This window comes from Coloeus monedula (genome assembly GCF_965178545.1).
Source record: "Coloeus monedula genome assembly, chromosome: 19".
NCBI classification, from domain to species: Eukaryota; Metazoa; Chordata; class Aves; order Passeriformes; family Corvidae; genus Coloeus; species Coloeus monedula.
Genome location: NC_138799.1, coordinates 1,287,836 through 1,312,476, shown reverse-complemented (window position 1 = coordinate 1,312,476; position 24,641 = coordinate 1,287,836). Strand labels below are relative to the sequence as shown.

General features: G+C 56.2%; 1 protein-coding gene across 1 annotated transcript in view; it reads right to left on the bottom strand.

Annotated features, from left to right (window-relative positions):
* The window catches only part of SHISA6 (shisa family member 6), a gene marked incomplete at both ends in the record, with an annotated part of 177,863 nt that extends 159,627 nt beyond the window's left edge, over nucleotides 1-18,236 (bottom strand). The window contains 2 exons of the mRNA XM_082293974.1: nucleotides 7,139-7,299; nucleotides 17,554-18,236. Coding sequence (XP_082150100.1) covers nucleotides 7,139-7,299; nucleotides 17,554-18,236 — 844 coding nt within the window. The remainder of the gene's footprint in view (nucleotides 1-7,138; nucleotides 7,300-17,553) is intronic.
* Nucleotides 18,237-24,641: the final 6,405 nt, after the last annotated feature.

Sequence of the window (24,641 nt, the reverse complement as noted above, 5' to 3'; positions counted from 1 at the left end):
ACTGCTCCTTGTCAGTGTTCCTGTGACTCCTGCATCCATCCATCCATCCATCCATCCATCCATCCATCCATCCCACTTCCCAGGATCACATTATCCCATCAGCCCCAAGATTTGCTCTTAAACCCAGCAGCTGTTACAAATACCAGGCAGACAGTGGTAGGACAAGGGGAAATGGTTTTAAACTAAAAGAGGAGAGATTTAGATTGGATACCAGGATGAAATTCTCCCTGGGAGGGTGGGCAGGCCCTGGCACAGGGTGCCCAGAGCAGCTGGGGCTGCCCCTGGATCCCTGGCAGTGCCCAAGGCCAGGCTGGACAGGACTTGGAGCAGCCTGGGACAGTGGAAGGTGTCCCTGCCCATGGCAGGGGTGGCACTGGATGGGCTTTGGGGTCCATTCCCATCCAAACCATTCTGGGATGCGTTGGTGCCAATCCCTGGCTCTGGGAATCAGGCCTGGTACTCCCAGCCAAGTGCAGGAGGGCCTGGGAGCTGCTCTGGAGCATTTTGGGCATCACTCAGAGCATCCCCAGAGCCCCTCAGTCCCTCCAACGTGTTGGGTACATCCTGCACAGGGTTCCCTGACTTTTTCCACCTCGATGCCTCTTCTCCACCGGAGCACCGTGCCAGGCAATCCTGCTCCAGCGCACTCCCACGTTATCCCCGAGTTCGGTGTGGAGCTCTCAGCAGGCCGAGTCCCACGGGGAGGTTTTGTTTCGAAGTAAATCTGTCGGCTCAGCCCTCCCTCCTGCTCCCAACTTCCATTAGTCCGGCTTAAAAAATAAAAATTTTTTAAAAGCTGTTGCCATAGTAACCCCCAGTTTGCAGGCACCGCCCGGCTGAGAAGCACCCGCTGGCCCCGCGGCTCCGGGCCTGCACTCTGCCCAAGGAATGCGACATTCCACAAAAACACTTGGAGCAGGCACCTGCTCCTTATCCCGGGGCTCTGGATGCTGCTGCTGAGTCGTGGCTGCGTGGATCCTGCGAGTGTCATTACCCTCCCTGAGTGTGCACACTCACACCCTCCTCCTCCTCCTCTTCCTCCTCCTCCTTTGTTTCCCCACAACAGCCAGACTTCCTGATTTATTTTTTGAATCTTTTTTTCAGCTGTGTCACTCGTTAGCTGCTGTAACACACAAACCCCTGACATCAGCCATGGGAGATGTTTGGGCGTGAGACGCAAGGAACGACTGCAGAAGTTGCTGCTTTTCAGTCCCCACCAAGTTTGCTGGCAAATAAATTTGCACTGGGGATATTTTGTTGTCTCCTGTGTCTTGTTAGTGGGGCAGGGTTTTCCCAGAGGTTCTTTCACACAGACTACCCTAAAATACTGGTTTATTCTGCTTTCCAGCTCAGTAAAAGGCTCAGGAGAGCAGAACAAACCAATATCCAGAGGCAGCAGCCAGTGAGGCCCCGGTGTGGCTGGGGGAAGGAGGAGGCTCTGGGACCAGGGGCAGTGCTCCTGGGCAGCCAAACCTCTCACAACTGAACATCCCCCAGCCTCTGGCAGCCATGGAAGAGGGGGGTTGGACGTCCAAAGCAGAAAAGATAAGCAAAGAAATATTCAGCAGTTTAACAGATCCATTTGGACGAGGGCAATTAAGCTGTTTGCACTCCAGCTCCTTCTCCTGGCTTTCCAACCCCTCCCTTCTCCCGTGTTTCTGGGTTCTAAAGCTGTTTGGGACACAGGCTTTGCTTCCCAGCGCCCGTTGGAAGCTGCTTTCCAAGCTCTGGCTGAGCACACAGGGCTGAAGGAGCCTTGTGGAGATGCAGGAGGAGCATCTCTGTGCATCCAGGGTGGAAGTGAGGATCCTAAATCCTCCACCCCACAGAGGAGAGCAGCTGGTGTCCATAGTGAGGATCCTAAATCCTCCACCCCACAGAATAGAGCAGCTGGTGTCCATAGTGAGGATCCTAAAGGATCCTAAATCCTCCACCCCACAGAGGAGAGCAGCTGGTGTCCATAGTGAGGATCCTAAATCCTCCACCCCACAGAATAGAGCAGCTGGTGTCCTCTCAGCTCGCCCACCCCAGCAGCACCCAGCTCTCGCCACTCTGGACTGATCCTCCCCTTGGCAATGATATTCCAGGTGCCAGGACACTCTTCCCTCGGAATGTTCTGAAACAGCAACTCTGACATTTTCGGGTGGCTCAGAAAATGCATCATTAACCCTTTGGGGATTTTCCTGGGAGGGAAGGCACTGGGGCCTTCCATGACGTGGGATGTGCCGGCAGGAAAAGCAGATGGAGTGGCACTGACTTGCCTCAGCTCCTACAAATCCTCAAGGTTTCATCGCTGGTCCTGCTCCTTTCTTTTCAAATGTCAGGGAATGGCAAGAGGAGCGTGGAGAAAAAGCAAAGCCCCATTCCTGGAGCACTCTGGGTGTTTTCCAGATGGTTTCCCTAATTCCTCACCCACCTGCACCTTAAGTAGTTTCTCACAACAGAGCGCAGGGGCTGGGAAACGACCGGGGGATGGTTTTACACCTGCTTTGTGTTCCCCTGAACAGCTGTAAATGACAACACAAACTGCGAGCAGCGGGGACTGGAACGCCCTCCACACACATCCCTGCACCGATCCCCGGCAAATTAATTCCAATAATTGCTGGGGATTTGGGGGAGAAGCTCGCTAATTCCGTGAAGGAAGAAAGGAAGCAGAGCCCAGCTGATCTGGGGCATGGGAGAGAGGGGAAAGGGGGAAGGATGGATGAGGGGAAGGCATTGTTAACCTGCAGGGAACCTGGATCCCCTGGGCTTTAGGGGAAGGCATTGATAACCTGCAGAGAACCTGGATCCCCTGGGCTTTAGGAAAGGGCCAGAGCCCTGCTGAGCCTGTGGGGAGCTCAGAGACCCCCTCCCGATGTGATGCTGGGGTAGAAGTGCTCCCCACACTGCTGTGCCAGGGTTTGGCTGTTTTTCTGCCATTTCCATAAAGATTAAAGGCCTCTCCTGCATTTGTGCACATTCAGAACAAGCTCCGAATGTGCCTCTGGGTGCGAGGCACTGCTGAAAGCAGCACTTTGAATGCATCCATCTCTGGAACATCCTGACTCAAACGGCTTATTAAAGCCTTCCCCAGATAGATCAGGCTAATCAGAGCGCTGGCCTGCGTTGTTTGCTGCATTCCAAGTGGTGATCCTGGCAATGAGCTGCTCTTCACACCTGCAAGTCCCCCTGTCCCCAGCACAGGTGAAGAGCAGATTTTAACTCTGGGGAAAGTCTCACACTCTCCCTGTGGGCAGCTCTGGAGCTGGGTCCAGACCAGTGCATTCCCTTGGGGAGGCAATTGGATATTCTGAGAGTGAAGAGGCCAACAGAATATAAATCTAGGCTGGAGTCTTTCCTCCAACAAAAGGAGTCTTCTCATTGCTCTCCTGGCCTCCTGCTCCTGGGGGAGATCAGGGGTACCATCTCAGTGCCAAAAGGCCTTCCAGTATCCCTTGAAGGCCAGGAATATTTCAAGCATTTTGAAAGCCAGAAGGCCTTCAAAAACATTTGCAGGCTGGGAGAGCTGAGGGTGCTCAGCCTGGAGAAGAGAAGATTTGGGGTGACCTCATTGTGACCTTCCAGGACCTGAAGGGAGCTACAGGAAAGATGGAGAGAGACTGTTTACAAGGGGTGGAACGACAGGACAAGGGGGAATGGTCTTAAGCTGAAAGAGGGTAGTTTTAGATTGGATGTATAAGGAAAGAATTCCTCCCTGTGAGGGTGGGGAGGCCCTGGAATAGAATTCCCAGAGCAGCTGGGGCTGCCCCTGGATCCCTGGCAGTGCCCAAGGCCAGGCTGGACCCTGGGGCTTGGAGCAGCCTGGGACAGTGGGAGGTGTCCCTGCCCATGGCAGGGGGTGGGACAGGAGGTTTGTAAGATCCTTCCCAACCCGAACCCATCTGGGATTCTGGGATTCTGGGATTCTGCAGCAGCAGCTGGCAGGTGGGAGATGGACTCCTCCCCAGCCTGCCCTCGGCTGCTCTGCCAGGACTCTGCAGCCTCTGGCTCAGCCCACCTCCATTTGTCACTGTCACCCACAATCATCCTGCTCACTGACACCAGCCCAGCCTAATGGAAAAACGAAGCCAAGGTTTATTTAGCAGGACTTAGGGGCACCCTTCCAGTTACAAGTTTGGAAACAAAAGTTCCAAGTCAAACAAACACAGCTCAATCAGCCGCTGTGCAGCGAGGACAATCCTTGCTGGCTGCTTAACCTCTCCTCCTCTGGGCTCCTCAGCCAGGCCACAGCCACCAGCCCTGCAAGGACACCCTACAGCTGTGGGCTCCTTGAGCCAATTTGCAGCACCAGTGAGCAGTGCCTTGCCTGCATCCTGCTGTTCCGTATTACTGCCTCTTTTTCCTCCAGCTGTCCCTATTTCCTTCATTTTTTTTTTTAATTTTTTTTCCTCCCCTTCTCCCCAGAAAACAAATATTGGTGATTTTCTACTCTCCACCAGGGCTGGCCAGCTTTATTCTATTTAACAAGCTAGACCACATACTTGTTTCACAAGTTTTACTTTTTCCCATCTATAAGATTTCAGTCCATCAGATTTTAGACTTAGGGTTTTACATCCACTTGTACAATTTCCTAATCCCAACAACAATCTGGAGTTTAGCTCAGTAACCAGGTACAGACCCCACAGAGCATTGCCCTGCGCTGACCATAAAACATTACAGGAAAACATTACAAGAAAGCATTGCCTGTAAAGCTGTTTTATGAGCTCGTGATCTGTCAGGGATCAGCTTTCTGTCTGCCACGATCTGCCTGTTAATGCTGGCCACAGCTGAGCCAGGAACAAGTTCTTTTGGGCAAATTCTCCCTTCCCAGCTCTGGCAGGGGCTGGTGAGGGTTCAGTCCAGCTGGCTGCCCCGAGGCAGCAGGACCAGTGCCCTGCACTGCCAGGGAGGGAGGCTGAGCTGGGAGTCCTCTCCTTTATGCCTGGCTTTGGGAACATCTCCTTTTGCTGGACTCCTGCCTGGGATGGCTCTTCCCCCTCACACAGCCTGGCCAAACATCACCTAAGCAAAAACTGGGTCCAGTTAACATCCTGCCTTTCCCTTCTGAGCCTCTTTGCCTTGATCTCTTGTCCCAGCCCTCAGCAAGGACCAACAGCTCCTCACTGGGTGCTGTCACTCTGCAATGAGGCCGTTTGGTCACGATTCTGTGCTCTGGTCCTTGCATCCTTCTGTGCCTCCATTTATGCACTGGGAAGTCTTAAAATCCTCTTGGAATCCTCAGCTCCCCACAGACAACAGGCAGGGATTCTGCAGCCAGCAATTCCCCTCCAAACATTCCCATTTATCTCCTCTCAGATTTGCCAGTGCCTCAACACAACACCTAAGCCAGGCTTGCAGCACCCAGCTGGTCCCCTCAGCTGTGAGCAGAGAATTCCTTCTGCACCTTCCTTCTGGATTTGTGTGCCCTGACTGAGCAACGGGAGCCAGTGGGAAGAGACAGAACGTCTTCAGAAAGGATTAATGGCACAGAATCCCAGGATTATTGAGGCTGGAAAAGGCATCCAAGATCACCAAGTCCAAACTGTGCCCAATGCCCACCTTGTCCCCAGCCCAGAGCCCTGAGTGCCACCTCCAGCCCTTCCTTGGACACCTCCAGGGATGGGCACTCCAAACCTCCCTGGGCAGCCCCTGCCAAGGCCTGAGCTCCCTTTCCATGAGGAAATTCCTGCTGCTGCCCACCCTGAGCCTGCCCTGGCCCAGCCTGAGGCCGTTCCCTCTCCTCCTGTCCCTGTTCCCTGCGAGCAGAGCCCGACCCCCCCGGCTGCCCCCTCCTGTCAGGGACTTGTGCAGAGCCACAAGGTCCCGCCTGAGCCTCCTTTGCTTCAGGCTCAGCCCCTTTCCAGCTCCCTCAGCCCTCAGGACTCATTCTCTGTTCCCTTGTCACCCTAAGGCTGATGTCAGAGCTGTCCCCTCATGGTGGCTGTCTCTGCTCACCAGGCAGAATCCCTCATTCCTCGTGTTTCTGTCCTGGGCCAGAACCACGAATCCTCTCCAGAGCCAGTCCCAAGGCTCAGATGTGCAGAAGCACCTCCCTCTTCCACACAATTCCCCTCAAGGCTGTTCTCCAGACCCAGGTTTTATCTCCCAGATCCAAATTTACACACAAGATCACAGGGCTCCCTGGCTTCGGGGTGAAAATGGGACAGCAAAGGAATCCTCCTCAGTTCTCAGGGAAAGTGTTTTGTTCGCAGCAGCAGGGGAGGCTTCAGAGGACACTGTCACCAGGGCCTGTCTGCACAGGGTGAGGACATTGCACCAAAACCCTTCAAAGAGTCACAGACCAGCCCTACCTCAGCCAAGGGCCCTTTCCCTCTGAGCTGAGCCCACAGCTCCCACTGGCTTACTCCAAAACCTTCCCCAGCAGGGACCACGAGCAAAACCAGGTGACACAGGGCAGGAAATGCCACCAGAACCTTCCACGTGCAGCTGAGCAGCTTGGGAGTGAATGAGGGCACATCTTTGTGGAGGAGAGTCACACATCCAGCCCAACAAGGATGGTGAATCCGCCACACCCCACTGAACAAAGACAATTACCCATCCATGGAGCATTAAATAAATCAGAACAATGTCTGTAGCTAAAGGCTGCAATCCCTGGGCCACGGGGGAAATCAACACCAAAAGAATTCAATTTTTTTTATGAAAAGAAGCTGAAAACAACCCAACAAACCCTAAATTCCTAGGCCAGTGCTCCTGGAGCAGCTCTTTGAGCTCCTGGGATGCCCTTTGGGTCACCTTCCACACTATCCCAGCGCATCCCTGGAGTTCACCTGAATGAACCAGAATTGCAATCCTGTGGAATCCTCCCCCCTCAGCTGCTGTGTGCAGGAGCCCGGTGATGCCTCCCAGCAGATGTGTTTTGCAGGAAACACACAGCTCCACACCAGCTCCAGGTGCAACCTGCACTTAACACCTCAGCAGCCATGAATTTTTAAAATGCCTGGAGAGAAGAGGCACTCTGCTCAGCAGAGACCAGCAAGAATCATCACCACTGATCCCTGCACGGCCCTGCTCTGCTTGACTGCCTTTTAAGGCCATTTACCATCCTAATTTTAGGTTTACACAGCCTGCTGTGGTAGGGGTGATGTTCTGCTGCTTTCTAACACAGCTCTGAGGGGAGAGAGGGAGCAGCACTTACCTGGGTTGCTCTTGGAGGTGCGCACTGGGGTGTAATGGTTTTTGGAGGAGGTCCTGACTGGGGTGTTTTCTTTGGGGGAGGTATCTATGGCCGAGATAGTCTCTCTTTCACAGTGTCCGATTGGGATTGGTCCCTGCTGCCTTAGGATGTCAGCCAGAGCCCTGGGGAGACAGGGAAAAAAGGGGAAAAACAATGTATTTTCACATATCTGGAATTCAGTGCTTGTACTTGCACAGTCCATGAATCCAGGAGCAGCTGGATTTCTACCATAAACAGGAAAAAAAGCAACAATAGTAATAATCATAAAATTTAAAAGTATGGCTTAAAAGCTCCGTTTGTTTCCATGGGTCTGCTGCGAGTAGTTCCAGGCTTGCCTGGCTGTTGTTTGGGTTCTCATCTGCTCCCCCTAATCCACTTCAGCCCAGGGTTATGGCACCTCTCCATCACCTCCAGAGCAGATAAACTGCTCCTGGCACACAAAGCACCGCCTCCATCAGGAGCCACTGCTGGCTACAGCCCTGGCACCTCCTAAAAGTGACACCAAAACTGCCCTGCCCAAGCCAAACTCCTTTAAAACTGACTCACATCAGGACTGTGATCTCCACATCCCAAAATCCCTGGGTTTTCTGCACACAGCTCAAACCCCAGCAGTGCTGGGAGAGTTTTTTAAAGGAGAACCATGAGCCAGAAAAAAAAGATTCGCCAACAACAAATTGAAGCCCTTTTTGGTTTTCATCCTGAAGGGATGGTAACAACAAGAGCTGCTCTCTGGGTTGGTTGCTGCTCACAACGAGGAACTGATTTCAGGTGCCAGACACATGGAAGGGAGGAGACCTTTACTCCCAGACAAAGTGAAGAAATCCCAGGAAAGTGATGCCATACATGAGATAACCTGGACACGAGTTAAGCCCCAATCTGTGATCCTGAGTGCTCACTCCTCACCCTCCTCATGTCTAACAGAGGGAAAAAAGATTGCTCAGAAGCACCAGGACAAAACATTATAGGCGGAGGAGAAAGTCCAACTCCGATGGAGCTGGTTCGTTCTGTGCCAGTCCAATCACGGCACTGTGTGGGATCCAGTTCATTTCCTAAATGTGGGATCCAGTTCATTTCCTAAATGTGGGATCCAGTTCATTTCCCAGTTTATTTCCATAAAAGTGGGATGCAGTTTATTTCCACAAAGCCCTGAGGTGTTGGAAGGTCAGTCCCACTTAAGTGAGGAAGGATTTGGTTGGTGTGAGTCCCTTGGGTCCAGCTGGCTCACTGCCCACTGCAAAGCTCCGAGAGAACAGAGCCACTGCAATATTTGGGTCCCGTGTGTGCAGCCATTTGGGTACAATTAGTCCCACTGATGTCACCAGCATCCTTATCACCTGCACAAGGATATGAGACACTCCAGAAACCTTCCTGTGACAGCACATCTCTTATCTGAGGGAAACAAACCTCCCTGGCTGCAGCGTGTCACCCGTGGCGGGGGCGGGAGCAGCCGGAGCAGCACCGCAGACAAGGATTTGTGACACCTTTCCCTGGCATCATCTCTGTGACAACTCTGAGGCTTCGTTCCACCTGAACCCACAACAGCCACAGTGCCAGCACAGAGGCTGTTCCACAGTGCTGGACTGGCCTGTGGGAGGGAAAGCTGTGGATGTGTCCCATGGCAGGACAGCCCAGGCCCGTCCTGCTCCCAGGAAAGGCTCTTGTGGGACTCTGGACAAGCTGAGGACTTTGGGAAGAAAGCCAGCGGGATGAACTCAGGAGCCATGAGGCAAAGAATGAGCTGCGGCCATTTTCAGAAGGAAAAATCCAAAGGACTTGGTGTAAATCCAAAGGAACCAAGGGGGTGGGTGGAAGCAGTGGGGCAGCAAGGCTGGGCATCAGCCGGGGCCTGGTGCTGGAAGGGGAAATGACAGACTTTGATCCCAAAATGTGGCTTTGTAGTGAAGAAGAAGAGGCTGCAGGGCTGGGAGGGAGCAGCTGCAGCTCACCCTGCCCCTCTAACCCAGCCCAGAACCTGAACCTGCTCCCTGAATTTCCCACGAGGGAACAGCAGCAGTGCTGTGCTCCCCAAAGCCTTTCTGGGAAAATACTGTCCCATTTTCCCAATATCCACAGATTCCCAACACTAACTGAGAGTCTGAGTGTGGGCACAGGCGTCCCTTCTGCTGAAGACAAGGGAGCTTTGGTGACAGCTCCGCCAGGCCGGGATGTGGCCTGTGGGAAAGGAGATTGGAGCAGAGGGGTCTGTAGATGCTGGATGGGAAAGGCTCTGGGAAGAGCTGCCCACCTCCAGCAGCACAGGGGGAACAAAAACCTCACTGACTGGCCTGCTGAAAATGCCCTCCCATGGAGGCCTTAAAAACAGGTGCTAGAAAACAGAATTTCCTGTTCCGAGTGCCTACGAATTTGGGGAAGGATGGAAGGAGAGTGACCAAATGGGTCTGGCAGAGCACAGTGAGAAGAACAGTGCCTGGCTGAGCTGGAGCTGCTAAAAGCAGAGCAGAGATGGAGTTGGTGGCAGAACTCCAGCCACTTCAGCACAGCCAGGATTTCACTACATTTTCTTCAAAAAAAAAGCGAGGTTAAAGACTCCCCTATGCTCTGTAACTAACTCGGAAAGGAAGAGGCAGCTATTCCAGGAGATGGATTTATCCAGCCTGGAGCCAGCTCACCGGGAAGGGACGGCTGTCTCCAGGGGACAGCATTTCGGTCACCAGCCACTCTCACAGAGGGCAGCCGTGCATTATTCATGGCTCGGCTCCTGTCCCCACACCTGCTGTGAGCCTTGGGAAGCTCCAAACGCTGACCACGCCAGGGGCTGGACAGTTCTGGGAGGCTCCCGCATTCCAGGATCTGCCAGCCGGGTCCTGCGTGCCCGGGACATCCCCCGGGCTGTGTCACACAGCAGCTGGCAGGGCAGAGGTGGCCTCAGCGATCCCCCTCTGCTGCCTGCTGGGCATCACCCTGGTCGTGCCCAGGTCTTATCCCCACGAGGATGGGGCGTTAATCGATGGCACGAGCACACTGCAAACTGATCCATCGGGGAATTGCTGCTGCTGCTCCCTCCGGGAGGCTCTGCCGAAGCTGAGCTTGCTTTGTTTGGAAGCGCAGGGGCTCAGCAGAGCCAGAGCTGCACCGGTCCCAGGTCAGCAAAAGAGAGAATTGGGCTCTGCACTGCCAGGAGCAGCAGCAGCCCGTCCCTCAGAGCAGGAATTCCGGCGAGGAACACCGGGAATGGTTTCTCACATGCCTGAAATGTGGTGGATGCCCGGGAGAGCTGCAGGAGCCTTTGGACAATGCTCTCGGGGATGCACAGGGTGGGGTTGTTGGGGTGTCTGTGCAGGGCCAGGGGGCTGGATTTTGATGATCCTTGTGGGTCCCTTCCAGCTGGGGATATTCCAGGATTCTGTGATTCCGTGCCTCTGTGTGTGTGTCCAAGAACAGGTGAATTCACCCACGGAGTTAAGAAGGGAAAACACTAAACACTGGGACACCTTTCCAAGAGGGAAGCATTTGCACGCAGCATAAGTGAGGAGACATTCATTCTTACAAACACACATTGCAAGGAAAAGCCAGATGTCTCCTGAGAAATCTTAATGCCAAGGACAAGAATTATTTGGGAAGCTCCTGGAATTTAATCCGGCCCTAATGACAACCACTTCACACACCTCACACCGATGTCCAAACTGAATAATCTCTTGTTATTGCTGTGATGTGCGCAAGGAATTTATGGCAGTGACTGAGCTCACAGTGGGCCACACCAGTTCCTGTGAACACAGCAGGCCCGAAGAGAAACAAACTGTTACGTGAAGATTTGGCAATTAAAAGCTTCAAATGAACCTTTCTAAGGGATGCTTCTCTGCAGAGAGATGCTACCCTGAGCAGAAAGTGTCCCCAGCAAGGGCAGGACCTGCACCTGAGCTGTGGTCAGGCTGTTGGGGGCAGGAGGGGGTTGGTACCCCCAGGTACCGCCGGGGCTTGGGTTGGCTGCAGGAGGGAGCAGCCCCCAAGCCCTCCCTGCCCCTGCTCCCACCCTCAGCCACCCAGCTCCAGCCCCTTCTCTTCCCAGAACACATGGGAGGCTCCCTGGAAAGAGATGCACCCAGGAAAGGCATCGGGGGTGCTGGGGAAGCTGTGCAGAAAAGGAACAGAGCACCGCTCCTGATCACGGAAAGGAGAAAAAATGAAACCAGCAGCTCTTGCTGGGTGTTCCCCAGGCATGAGAGGCTGTGGGAACGATGCTCTGCTGGCCCAGCTCTGTCCCCTGCTCCTGTTTGTGCTGTGCATCCTCAGGCACAAACACAGTGACAGCACCAGTGCTCACGCGGCTTTGGGAGCACACGGCTGCGCGTGGTTCGTGCACAAAGGGTCTGGTTTTACACCAAATCCTCTGCTGTGAGCACAGTTAAGGGGCTTTGAACTCACTGAAGAAAGCTGCACTCTCTCTGAAGAGCCCTAACCCTGAAGAGCCCTCACAACAAAGGAGGTTGTGCTGAGAGCTGCAGCACAGCACAGCATTTATTGTGGAAGAATTCCGTGTTTATCTGCCTGGGGAAGGAGACATCTGAGCCCTCCAAGCAATGTGGTGCATACAGATCTAAGGAAACACAGCCAGCCCATGTGAGCAGGGCCAAAGGCAAGCAAAAAGCAGCCTGATCTCATCTTCCTCAGAAAGTTCAGATCTTATGTGAAACAGAAATTTTAAAAGGCATCTGATCTCCAAAGACGCAGAGATCAACTGCTACTTAAGGATATAAGAGATTACAAAAGTAAAAGAAATAGAAGTTCAGAGCTACACTGGATTCCCTTGACACCTTGTGATGGAATTGGACTAATAGAAAAAGTTAATTAGCAAGCAGGAAAATCTCAAATAAATGGGAATTAGAGACACTGAGATGATTTGGCAGAGGCAGCGCAGTTTCTGGGCCTGGCCTCTCATAATGGGAGAAGTTCAAAGGGAAAGGAGCAGACCCAGAAGCATGCAGAGGAAGTCAGTGGCCAGGCAGCCTCTGTGCTCCCACAGAGTCAATCTCTTCACAAAACACACTCAGAGAGGAAAACATGGCAAAAAACCCCAATTATCAAACTGCAAACCACAAGCAGAGCTCCAGACTGGAGCTTTCCCAGCCCATGGAAGTGAAACAAAAGGAGAAATATTTTATACAGGTACATGCACACAGATGCACTCCTGCCCTGGGTTTGGCCAGTTGGGTCTGGATTTGGACAATTCACCCTGCAAACAGGACAAGATCCAAGTGTTCTCCCTGCTTGGGAGTTACCCCAAATCCAGCAGGGTGCAGGGTTGGTTGGAAACAGAACTAGTTCTGAGTAACTTCTCTGAGGTCACCAGTGGAAGGTGTCCCTGCCCATGGCAGGACGAGATGATCTTTAAGGTCCCTTCCAACCCCATCCATTCCCTGATTCTGTGATTGTGATTCTGTGATTCTGTGATTTTACAGCTGCACCTTTTTCTGGTTTATCTCAGTCCAGTCTGACCCGTGCTTGTGGCCCTGTACTCTGTGCCTGTGAGAGGGACAGGGCACTTCAGAGAAGAGACTCAGAAAGCATCAGGATTAAACACCACAAAGCAGGGCAAAGAGCAGCTGAAAGGCACCCGAGTGAGTCTGAGCAGAGTGAAAAAAGGTAGAGCATAAAAACACATCAGTGGAAAGAGAGTGGAAGCAGGAACAGCGTCCAAGAAAGAAAGTCTTCTCTAGCGTCCCCGTGGCCAGGTGTGCTCACAGCACCCCCTCCTTGCCCTGGGGACAGGTGGAGTTTGATTGTCTGGCTCCAGCAGCAGAGAGCAGAGCTGAAGGAGCTGCCTGTGATCCCCATCTCAAACAGCAGGGCTGGAGAAAGGCACTCCTCGTAACCTTCCCCCCGGAAAGCAGCTCCCCCTCAGCAACCCCTCAGCAGGCACAGGGCCCCGCAGCTGTGGGGAGATGCAGCCCGCAGGAACAGAAACCCTCCTGCATGTCAAGCCAGGCTCACACAGCCCAGCAGCCTCCTCGGATCCGTGGGCAAACAGATCCACTGCCTCTGGCTCCCGCTGGAATTCAGAGCCACGGAGTAGGAATGACAAGGAATGGATCGGTTTAACTGTGGTCTCTGCGTGGGGAAAGGATGCTCATTTATAAAAGCTCTCAGTTATCCCTCACGCAGCAGGAGATGCAAAGGCCAGGGAGAAGAGGAGCACAGATATCTTCCCTCCGCAGCAGCACAGATGCTGCGGGAGGAGGGTGAAGCAAAGCACTGGGCACACAGAGCCCGTTTCCCTTCTCCCTTTCACACCCCTCAGACGTGCTCTGTGCAAGGCCAGAGAAGGCCTTTGAGCAGGATACAGAGCTGGTTTGCTGGGAAAAACCCCACTGCTGCTTCCCAGGGGAGCAGCTGGGCTCCCACCAGTGCCCCAGGGCCAGCACTGCCACTGTGCCCCTGTGGCTCCGGCTGCCCAGTGGGAAGCACTTGGGATGTTTCAATCCCGAGCTGCAGACCATTCCCAGGTTCCAATCTGTGCATTCCCAGCTCAGCAGAGAGTGCAGCGACTGCTGCTGAGGCTAAACAGGGGTCATGGGGCTGTGCTACATCTGTGAATTATTTATGTTCTGTAGCGTGGGGATGCAGGGTCACGGCCACGGGATGACAACGTTCTGTGTCACCCCCTCTTGCTACAGAAAAACACACCCAGCTTTGGAAAGAACCAGCTGGTATTCCCTGTTCAAAGATTCCCTAACTCATCCCCATCCTGAAAGTAAAGCAAATACTTCTTAAATTTCACTTAAGAAATGCTCAAGGAAAGAAAACAACCCTGGCAATGAGATGAAAACAAACCATCCTCACCAATGCAGGAGAGAGCATCAGCACACACAGTATTGCCAGGTGTAATCCTGAGAAATCAGCCCCAGCCTCTACCTGGAGCCCAGCACGAGTCCTGGCTATGTAACCCCAAAGCAAGAGGCAGCTCTATATGGCCAGGCTGCAAGGTCCTATAATTAGGAAAAAAATCAGTTCCATTGAAAGCATTACAAGAGTTTCTGTAAAATAGGAATATTTCAACTCCTGCTTTTCAAAGCACTTCTGCTTAACTGCTCTTAGAAACGACTGTCTCAGTTACTGCTGCTGCTGAGCCCAGAATCACAGCAGTGCCTGTGCTTTAAAGGGACGTGGCAGTGCCTGGAAACAGGAGCTGATTCCAGCTCGGAGCTGCACATGCAGCTCTCTGTGCACAGCCAGCCCTCCCTTCCACGGCACAGTGACAGCTCTCCTGTGAATTTGTAAACCCTCCTTCCATCAAAGGACATTACGTGAGCCCTGCCTCCCTCAAAATGCTCTTTCTAAGTGAGTTAATAAGGATTTTCTGTAAAAGCTGGGTGAGAAACGAGCAGAGGAATAACATCCACGCACGGCACTGCTCAGCGAGCATTTACGAGGAAGTAAAATTTCCAGTGTGATCCTGCTCGTGGTGGAGCGCAGGGAAGTCCTGACTGGTCCTCCCTGGCTGTGGGATACTGGTCCCAAGAGGCTTTTTCCAGCCCCCTGTAACAAGTTCTGCTCATGCTGCTGCTCTCCTCCTCCCCGAGGAGGTTTAATGCACTCGCCGTCACTACAGAGAATCATTCTGGGTGTTACACTTCACTCCAATTGACACGAGCTCAAACAGACAGAAATATCCGACCCCATCCTGCTTCCCTTCATCCTGGAACTCTGCAGCAGCTGTCAGAGACAAAGACAAATTCCTCTCCTTGTATTTACATTCTGCTTAGAGCACTGAGAGCGTTCAGCCCGATGCAGGAGATGCACTTCACAATATTGAAACCCTCGTGTGATGTTGATCAAGTTCAGGTAACACAGCTCTGAAAGGTATAATCTTTTACCAGCTACCATATTATAGAAGTCAATCAACTCCTTAAAATGCTCTGAAAGTCAAGCTTCCTAAGCACTCAATCTGCCATTCATACTTCCACACACAGGTGAATCATTTCACCAGAACTTATCCAAATAAAGCAAAGCAAGCATCAAAGAAATGAAAACATCAGGAATAATCCAGACAAGTCTGGCAACACTGGCTCTGATTTGCAAGGGTGAAGGATCCAACCCTGCAGCAGGCTGGAGCTGGAGCAGAAGTAACATATGGACATCCAACCCAGATTTCCAAATTTAGTGTGAAGATAAGGCCCAGGCAAAGTTGCCTTGAAGCCAGAAGAGCTGGGCAGCTGGGGAACCATCCCTGAGTTAACAAAAGACTTACAAGAGCCGATTTTCTGGCAAAGCCACTTGCAGGACCCTTTCCTCTCCACAGTTGTGTGTAGTTTTTAACACTGTGAAGTTATTTTCTCGCAGGGACCAGGGGCAGGTGGGATTTGGGATGGAATACATGGGCCAGACCCTCAGCAAATGTAAACCAGCCTCACTGTTTGTCCTCACTGCAGGGAGGAGTCTAAATAAAACACATCTTCCCAAATAATAAAAACTGTGTCACTCATCTCTTTTTCCTCGTAAAAAACTAATATTTCTCCCCCCAGTCTCTCTTGATTGCAGCTGAAGTTCAGCCTTTGAAATTTGGTCAATGATTTCAAGAGTTTTGATTAAAAAATCTTAATTAAAATAATTTTTAGGAGGCATTATCAGCTAGAGTTAAAGTCTTTCCCCCTGGTGCTCACCACTGTTCTTCTAAAGAAGCCTCTCACCAATTTTTATGTTCAGACACAGGCAGCTCTCGGATTCACGGCACGCAAGCAGCACTCATCGTTTGGAGGGACTTTTTCATCATAAAATAAATATGAACCGAGAGAGAACGTGCATTTGTCCAAAAGGAGGATTGCCACAGACGCCCGAGCTTTTGCTTTGAAGCAGGATTTTCTGTGCCACGCCGAGCGTTCCCTGTCATTACAGCGCTGAACAACACCACTGCCGAGGGGACACCGAGCCGCCTCTCCAGCCAGCAAGGGCAGAGTTCTCGGGATTTGGAGAGGGAACCAAATACAAAAGGGAACGTGCAGAGCTCTGCCTGCCACCGGCGCTTCCCCACGCAGCCCCAAGCGCCGCACGGCGAAGGCACCACCCAGGGGGGTTCAGATCCATCCCCTCCACACTTCCGAAACTTCTCCCTGGCCGGGCTGGGCAGGGCAGGACCCGCGGGGGTGCAGGGGGAGCTGGGGGAGGCTTGGAGGGGAGCAGGGGGGGTCTTGGGGGTTGCTGAGGATCCCGGGTGCAGGGGGGGAGTGCCGGGGGCAGGATGGGGCTGCCGGGGGCAGGAGGGACGTGTCGGGGTCCCGGGGGCAGGAACAGGGTGCAGGGAGGACGAGCCTGGGTGCTGGGGGAGACTCCGGGGGGCAGGAGGGGGGTGCTGGGGTGCGGGAGAAGAGAAGGGGGTTCCGAGGGGTAAAAGGGCGTGCCGGGGTGCAGAGGGAGGTTCCGGGGGGAAGGAAAGGGGAGCCGAGGTGCCGGGGAACAGGACGGGGCTCCGGGAGAGAGAACGGGGATGCAGGAGGGACGTGCCGGGGTGCCGGGACACTGAGGGACAAGGGGGGCGTGCCGGGGGGCGGAGGGGGTGCCGGGGACAGGAGGAGGGTGCCGGGGACAGGAGGGGTTGTCGGGGTGCCGGGGGCGGCTCCGTGCGGAGCTCCGGGACGGGCGCTCGGCAGCGCGGAGCTGTCCGGGAGCTGTCCGGGAACGAGCCGGGAATTATCCGGGAGCTGTCCCGGAGCTGTCCGCGGAGCCCGTGCTGAAGGCACGGGGAGGCTCCCGCAAACGCAGCCACGGGAGAAGAGCCACGGGGCACCGGGACAGGCCCCGAAGTGGGCAGTGGGATGGTCAGAGGGGTGCGGGTGCCCCTGGTCAGACCGTGGAAAGGAGGAACTCCTGGGCAGAGGATGGAAAGGGAAAATCCTTTGGCGGGTGGTGCAAAGAGGGAACCCTTGGACAGCCCTGGCACAGGGGGGAACCCTCGGATAAATGACTCACGGGGGGACCCCTCGAAGCGGCAGCACAATGGGAAATCGTTTGGACTGGTGGCACAAAAGGGGAGCCGCCGGAGAGTCATGGCACTGGGGAAATCCTTGGAAGGGTGGAGCAGGGGAAACTCATGGTGAGCCAGAGCAAAGCATGGAGGCTCGAGTGGGCAGTTCAGAGGGACACTCCTTGGGCAGAGAGTGCGGTGGGACAACCCCTGGGCAGTGGTGTAAAAGCTGAGCCCTTGGACAACGAGTCTAAAGGTGGAGTCCTTGGAGGGGCCATGCAATGGGGAACTCTTGGACAGGCTGCACACTTGGGAAACCCTTGGCTGGGCAGCCAAAAGGAGAACCCTTGGCTGGGCAGCGCAATGGCGAAACCCTTGAGCAGACTTTGCCAAGGGGGAACGCTCGGAGAGGGGCCGTCCCTGGGGACAAGGGGCGCTGGCAGCAGGGGAAGGAGCGCACCTGTGAATGTTCATCTCCCGGGGCGGGCGCCGCGCCTTGTCGTAGGCCACCTTGGCAAAGACGCCAGCGATGAGCACGAAGGCGATGGCCCCGCACGAGATGTAGACGGTGGCGTTGGTGCTGTCCTTGTCCGGGTCGTACTTGTTGGCGTCCCCGTCGCCGCCGTCGCCGCCGTCGGCGGGCAGGGCGCCGCTGGCCGTGGTGGGGTGGGCCCACTCGGGGCTCTTGTAGTTGCGGCACAGGCTCTGGTTGAGCTTCTCGGCGCGCTTGTTGCAGCAGAAGCGGTAGAAGCAGGTGCCGCAGCAGTAGCGGAAGCCCGTGAGGCTGTTGTTGCACTCGAACTCCTTGTCCCACTGCCCGCTCACGTCGTAGTACCCCCAGCACGTCTCGTGCGCCGGGGCCGAGCCCCCGCCGCCGCCCCCGCCTCCGGGGGATGCCTTGCCGCCCCCCGCGCCCTTGCCGCGCCCGGGCAGAGCCGTGGGGGCGGCGGCCCCCGGGCCCGCCAGCGTCTGGTTGAGGAGCTCCTTGCCCGGTTTGGGGGTCCGCCGCGCCGCCGCCGCCCCCTGGGTCCGGTTGCCCTTGGCGCGGGGGGGTCCGGCCGCCTGCGCGGGCAGCAGCAGCAGCAGGGCCAGGAGCTGCAGGGACAGCAGGAGCAGCGGCAGCAGCAGGTGCCGCGGCCCCATGGCGAGGGGCGAGGCGGGGGGCGCAGCGCGGGGGGCGCGGCGCGGGGGGCGCGGCGGGCGGGGTGGGGGCTCAGCGGCCGCGGCGCTGCCCCATGGAGCGGGGCGGGGGCGGGGGGTGCGGGCGGGGGGTCCCGCTGCTGCCGCGCTGGCTCCTCAGCGGCGGCTGCCCGGCGCCGGGCGCTTCATGCCGGCGCGCAGCGAGCGGCGGAGCCCGGCGGAGCGCGGCTCGAGGCGGCGGGGTCCCGGCGCTGCTCCGGCGAGGGGCTGCGAGAGACGGGGAGAGGGTGAGAGCGCGCCGCGCCCCAGGCACCCCGGCCCGCCCCCGCCCGCCCGCCCCCCGCCCACGGCCTTACCATGCCGGAGCGGGACTGCAGCGGGGCCGCGGGGCTGCCCGCGCTCCTCGCCGAGCCGGGGGCGGAGCGGAGCGGCGCCGAGCCGGGCGCGGAGCAGGGGCGGGCGCCGAGCCGAGCCGGCCGCCGGGGAAGGACCGCCCACCGCTGCCGGGCCGCTCCTGACATCACCGGGACCGCGCCGCGCCGCTCCGCCGGCACCCCGGCACCGCCGCCCGCCCGCCCGCCCGGGGCAGCGCGACCCGCGCCGCGCCCACAGCCCGACCCGCCCGCCCGGGGCAGCGCCGGCGCTCGGGGGGCTCCGGAGGGCCGCGGGGGAAGGGGCCCGGGGCGGACGGTCCGTGTAGGTGTGTGTGGGATGCGGACCTTGTGCGTGTCCCCCGGGAAGTGGCCCTGGCAGGGATGTGGTGAGTGGTCACTGTACCCATCCCTGGAGAGGCGGTCCTGGCAAGGATGAGCAGGGATGTGGTCCCTAAATGTGCCTGTGGTGTGTGGACCCTCTGCCTCTCCCCGGGGGTGTGGTTCCGGCAGGGATGGGCAGGGATGGGGTCCCTATAGCTGTGTGTGGTGTATGGCCACTGTGGCCGTCCCTGGGGATGTGGCCCGTTCAGGGATGGACAGCATGCAGTCCCTGAAGGTGTGCGTGGCCCCTGTCCCTGGGACTCGGTCCCTGCAGAACGGATGTGGTTCTGCTGGATCAGTCCCCGTGGAGGGGCAGGGACAGCAGCGCCCCATGGGCAGACAGGGGCTCTGGTGGCCGTAGGTCTGCAGGCTGTACAGTCCCTGCCGGTTTGTGCACTGGGGATTGCTCCTGTAGGTGTGCACGGGTTCATGGATCGATGTGTGTGGGGAATAGAGTCCCTCTGGATGTTTGAGGGCTGCACAGACCCTGGGGGTGTGTGAGTGTCAGGGATGCCATGGGCACGTGCTGAGATGGTCCCTCTCGGTGTGTGGGAGGTACAGTCCCCACGGAGGTGCATGAGCAGCACCTATCAATGTGCACAGATTGTTTGGGCTGGGAACCCTGGGGACACGTGCAGGCTCCTGGGGTCGATGGAGTGCAGCGTCTGTCCCCGCCAGTTCAGGGGCAGAGCTCCCTCCCCTCTCCAGAATCACAGGATATTCTGGGCTGGAAGACACTCACAAGGACCATCAAAGTCCAGCTCCTGGCCCTGCACAGGACACCCAACAACCCCAGCCTGTGTCTCCAGGAGGTTCCTGTCCCGGGGCAGTGCCCCCAGCACAACCTGGTGCTGGGCACACCCTGCCATCCCTGCACGGGGACCTGCCTCCCAGGCTTCCCAGGGATTGCTGCTCCCGCCCGGGGCTGTTGGCACCTCTCTGGGAAGGTGCCCTGGGACCGGCTGAGTCCCAGTCCCTGCTCCCTGATGTGCTCGGGGTGGAGAGAGCAGCACCCCCACCCAGCCTGATACGCTCCCCGCTTCTTCCAAATGTTCCCCCTCCAGGAGAGCTCTGGGATGCTGCAGGGATGGGCTGGCACTGCCCTGGGCTGCCCAGTGACCCGGGCACAGCCACCACAGGTTTGTTCTGGCCAAGATCCCTTCAGGCACAGCAGCTTTCACTGCTGTGAGCCGCGGCCAACGAGGCAGAATTTCCTCAAAGTCCTGGTGCTTCCCCCGTGTCCCACTGCAAACCCAACTAAAGCCTCTAGAAACCTTTCCTGGAGACAGCCAAGGTGCTGCCAGCTGTAAGGACATGCAGAGGACAGCGAGGAATCCCGGCAAGGAGGCGCACACAGAGATGGGAGCTGAAGGGACGCCCTGCAGCTGCAGGTGGGCAGTTTTCAGGAGAGCAGGGAATGCGGTGTAGGAGGAAGAGAGCAATGGAAAGGGAGAAGCACCCCTAAAAATCCCCTGTCATGAACCCTGTGGGAATCATTTCCTCAAGCTACAAGGTCTGAGTGCCCACAGCTCGTCTGGTAACTCCCTTAGGAGAGCCCACGGACTGTGAGGTTGGCAAAGAAAGCTTTAGCTCTGCTATTTAAAGCTGCTCTGGTGCTGGGGAACACCTGGGGAAATGGAAAATCCCCTCATTCCTCATGGAAGGGAGGCCTGTTACCCTGCCATGGCCTTGGAGTACCCGAGTTAAGGGAGGTGCCCAGGTTAATCCACACCATGGGGTCCCCAGGCCTCAGCAGTGCCTGACCCCAAAATCAAACCTGGGGCAGAAGGAAGCAGCCTAAGGCCAGCGTGGTCCCCCAGGAGGAGTTTGAGCTGGCTTAATGCACCCCTCTGAACCTCAGTACCCTGAGCACAGCTCCTCTGGCCTCCCCTTGGGGATAATTCTGTTGTGAGGGACCTCCAAACCCCGACACCAAAGGTTGTGAAGCAGATTTGACTGATGAGGCCATCTCTGCACACTGTGGGCCTTCCAGCACGTCCTCATCAATGTCTCCACCGAAAGCATCTTCAGCCCTGGGCTGAAACTCTGTCCCTGCTTCTCCAAAGCTTTACAGAGTGTGGGAGGCACCAGGATGGAACAATCCATGTCCTTCCCTCACCTGGCTGATCCCTGCACACCCACACAGGAGCGGAGGGCTCTGCAGTGGCTCTGCTCAGGGGAGGGGAGCTGCCACCAGGGAAACCCAGCGTCCTCTCCCAGGTGGGCAAGGCTCCCTGCTGAGGCAATCTGTGGGGAAAAGATCCCATGTTCCTGAGACACAAACAATTGGCAGACCCCCTTCCTCACACCAAACGTGACAAGGGCACAGAGGATGCCAGGTGAAACACTGAGTGTCAGCTTTTCTGCCCCACGGGATATTTGGGGCTGAGATTGGCTTTTCCTGCGTGCCTGCCCAGCCTCCAGAACTGGTTGAGCCTTGGGCTCCACGTGGGATGCCACCACGGCTTTATCACACCAAGGTGATGGTGAAACCCCACCCAGATGCCTCTGCCGCCTCCTGCTCGATTTATCAACACCACCGAGCATGTAAAGGACAGAGCTTCCCTGGATCCCCAGTATAATCCCATTGCCTTGCCTGGAGCCAAAATACGGGAGAGAAAAAGCTGAAGCAAATGTGAAAAGAAGGAAAGACTCCCTGAGGAGCAACGCCGGATTTCTGGGACTTTCCTGGGATTTGGAGCCGCGTTGCTGGCTGTGGAAGGGAAGGACAGAGGCTGAGATGCTTGTGGGGGAAAATGCCTGTGCTGCACTCCCCCCATGCCCGCGGAGCTGTGACAGCGGCTCGGTGACAGCGGCTCGGTGACAGCCCCGCTCCCCAGCTCCATCCCCACCTGGATGGGGGAAGTCACTCCCAAATCTCCAGCACTTTCTCTTTTATCTGCCGTCCCATCCTCCCCAGGTTGTTTTTGGCAGCGTGACTGGTCCAGAGCTGTTTTCTTGTTTATCTTCTTTGCCGGCTGCTTTCATCTCTGTGCCGGAGCTGCCGCGGCTGCAGGCAGGGAAGGGAAGTGCAGCTTCAGAAACTCCCGAAATCCAATTCCTCCCCAGCATCTTTCCCCTTTAGCCCCTTTTCCTGCCACCCCTCGTCGGCCTCTGATGACTTTGTGAGGAGTTTCTAATGAGCCTGATGTGCTCAAAAGCAGATTCCTCCTCATCAGGGGATTCGACTGTGACCGTGAATCTTCATTAAAATGAGCCCAGCACTCAGGACCTAATTTTTCTTCTAAAATTAATGTAGCTACAAAAAGCTCCTAATAGGAGTTTGGGGGATTGCTTCTGTGGAGCTGGATTCCTTCTTGCTTGAATAGGAATGGGTGGATCCCGAGCTTGTCCCAGGCTGCGTATTCCAGGTACAAGGCAGGCTGAATAGACAGAAAACCAGACAGAATAGAAAGCAGGGAAATGCGAGGGGAACAAGCAGGCTCAGGGACGGCAGGGCCTCACACAGGCAGGGCCAGATGTGATCAGCTTCTCCTGCAGCTTCTGAGCAGCTGCCTCAAAGGACAGGACAAGAAACCGGAGCAGAGCAGGAACATATCACCAGCTTGTCATGGCTGGTTTCTTCTCTGCTGCCTGAGAGGATTCTGTGGTTTGTGTGGTTTTGTACAGTTTGAGGAGCTGGGATTCTCTTTCCCCATGGGAACATCTGGTTTCTTTCTCCCTGTCCCCATCCCCTCAGCCCCGTGGCAGTGGCTGTCCCAGCTCTGTCCTGCAGCAGTGACGTGTCCCTGTCTCCTGTTCCTCGGGCAGGGGCTGCGGGAGGAGGCTGCCAGGCCAGGAGCAGATGGGAGGTGTGCCCAGCTCTGCAGACAAGGTGCCCACCTGTGCAGCAAAGGTGCCACCAGCACTCCTGGAGAGGTGCAGGGATGTCACTGAGGTATCCCCAGCATTGTCCGGGCACTTCAGCAACGCACTCCCTTCAAATGGGGCCATCTGTAAGCAGAAGACAAAGGAACTTCTACAGCAAATGAGAAATTCCTCAGTATTTATCCAGCTCTGCTCACAGAGAAGTCTTTAGAAAGTGCTTTTACCCCTGCAATTCTGCAAACCCAGGGGTCCTTCCACTATCCCAGGCTGCTCCAAGCCCTGTCCAGCCTGGCCTTGGACACTTCCAGGGATGCAGGGGCAGCCACAGCTGCTCTGGGCACCCTGTGCCAGAGAAGCACCCGCACAGGGAAGGATTTCTTCCTAACATCTAACCTAAATTTCCCCTTTTTCGGTTTGAAGCCATTGCCCCTTGTCCTGTCACTCCATCCTTACAAATCACCTCTCTCCATTTTTCTTGCAGGCTCCTTCCTGATGTTAACAGAAACTCCAGCACAAGGGAACCCTCCAAGTATTCCCTGCAAACTGTGGCATCCCCTGGGGATCCAGGGAGAAAGAAGGGAATGCAGAGACCTCGGCCTGGCCTTCCCCTTCGCTGGTCTCTCCTGTGCATTGGTTCCTCCAGGCCTGCCAGTCTGGGAAAGACATTTGGAACTGCTTTGGCTTCCTGCCTTTGTCACTGCAAATTTGGGGCTTCTGCAGGGTGGCTGTTCCTCAGCCCGTGAAGGGCAGCACACACCTGAATGTGGCACCAGACTGGGTATCCGGGGTTCATTTCCTTTATCCTGCTGCATGTGCACAGAAGGGAGAGCAGTGTGAGCTTTTCCTTTCCGTGTCATTACAGTCCCTGTTGTCATTTCCATCCCTGTCATGGCACAGCCTGTCACTGACACCGGGCAGGCTTCTCTCCCAGCTCCCAGCCAGGCACCGCTCCATCAGTGTCTCTGAGAGCCGGTTTTTCCCGGGATCTGGCACACCCAGCAGCGACTCTTCCATCCAGATTGCCCTGCAGCTCCAGGCACTCACCAGCAGCCAGCCTGAGCCAGGAGGATCCGGCCCAGCCAGCGGAGGAGCAGATGGAAGGAGCCAGGTTCAACACCTTGCACGGTCATTACCCAGCCAGGGCTGGATGCAGGTGATAACAGCAGAGAGATGAGAGCAATTAGCACGGATTTGATGATCCCAGGCTGCCTCCAATGTGAGGCAGCATTGTGACACTCAGAGAGCTCCCACGCTGTAGCCCAACCATCCCTGTGTCCACACCCACCTCAGCCAGGCCACCCCCGACAACCCTGAGGTGATGTGAACGGGCATTTTCCTTCTCTCCAAACATCTCTTCCGTCGGCTCTGACTCTCTTATCTGGATGTGTTCATCTAGCAGCAGAAACCAGGCACTCAAGGCCGTGCAGGAGTGCATTTGCAGCCTGCCAGAGCCTGGCAGATGTGTGATCCCAGACCTCATGGTCTCACAGCTCACCCAGGGCTGCCCCTCGCCTCTGTCTGGGCAGCCTAAGGGGAATCGATGCCATCACAGCCCTGGGGCTCCCGAGGGGCAGCTCCGATCTCTGCTCTGGGACAGGGACAGCACCCAGGGAGCGGCTGGAGCTGGGCCAGGGCAGGCTCAGGCTGAGAGCAGGGAAAGGTTCTTCCCCCAGAGGGTGCTGGGCACTGCCCAGGCTCCCCAGGGAATGGGCACGGCCCCGAGGCTGCCAGAGCTCCAGGAGCGTTGGGACAGCGCTGCCAGGGATGCCCAGGGTGGGATTTGGGGTGTCTGGGCAGGGCCAGGAGCTGCACTGGGTGATCCTGT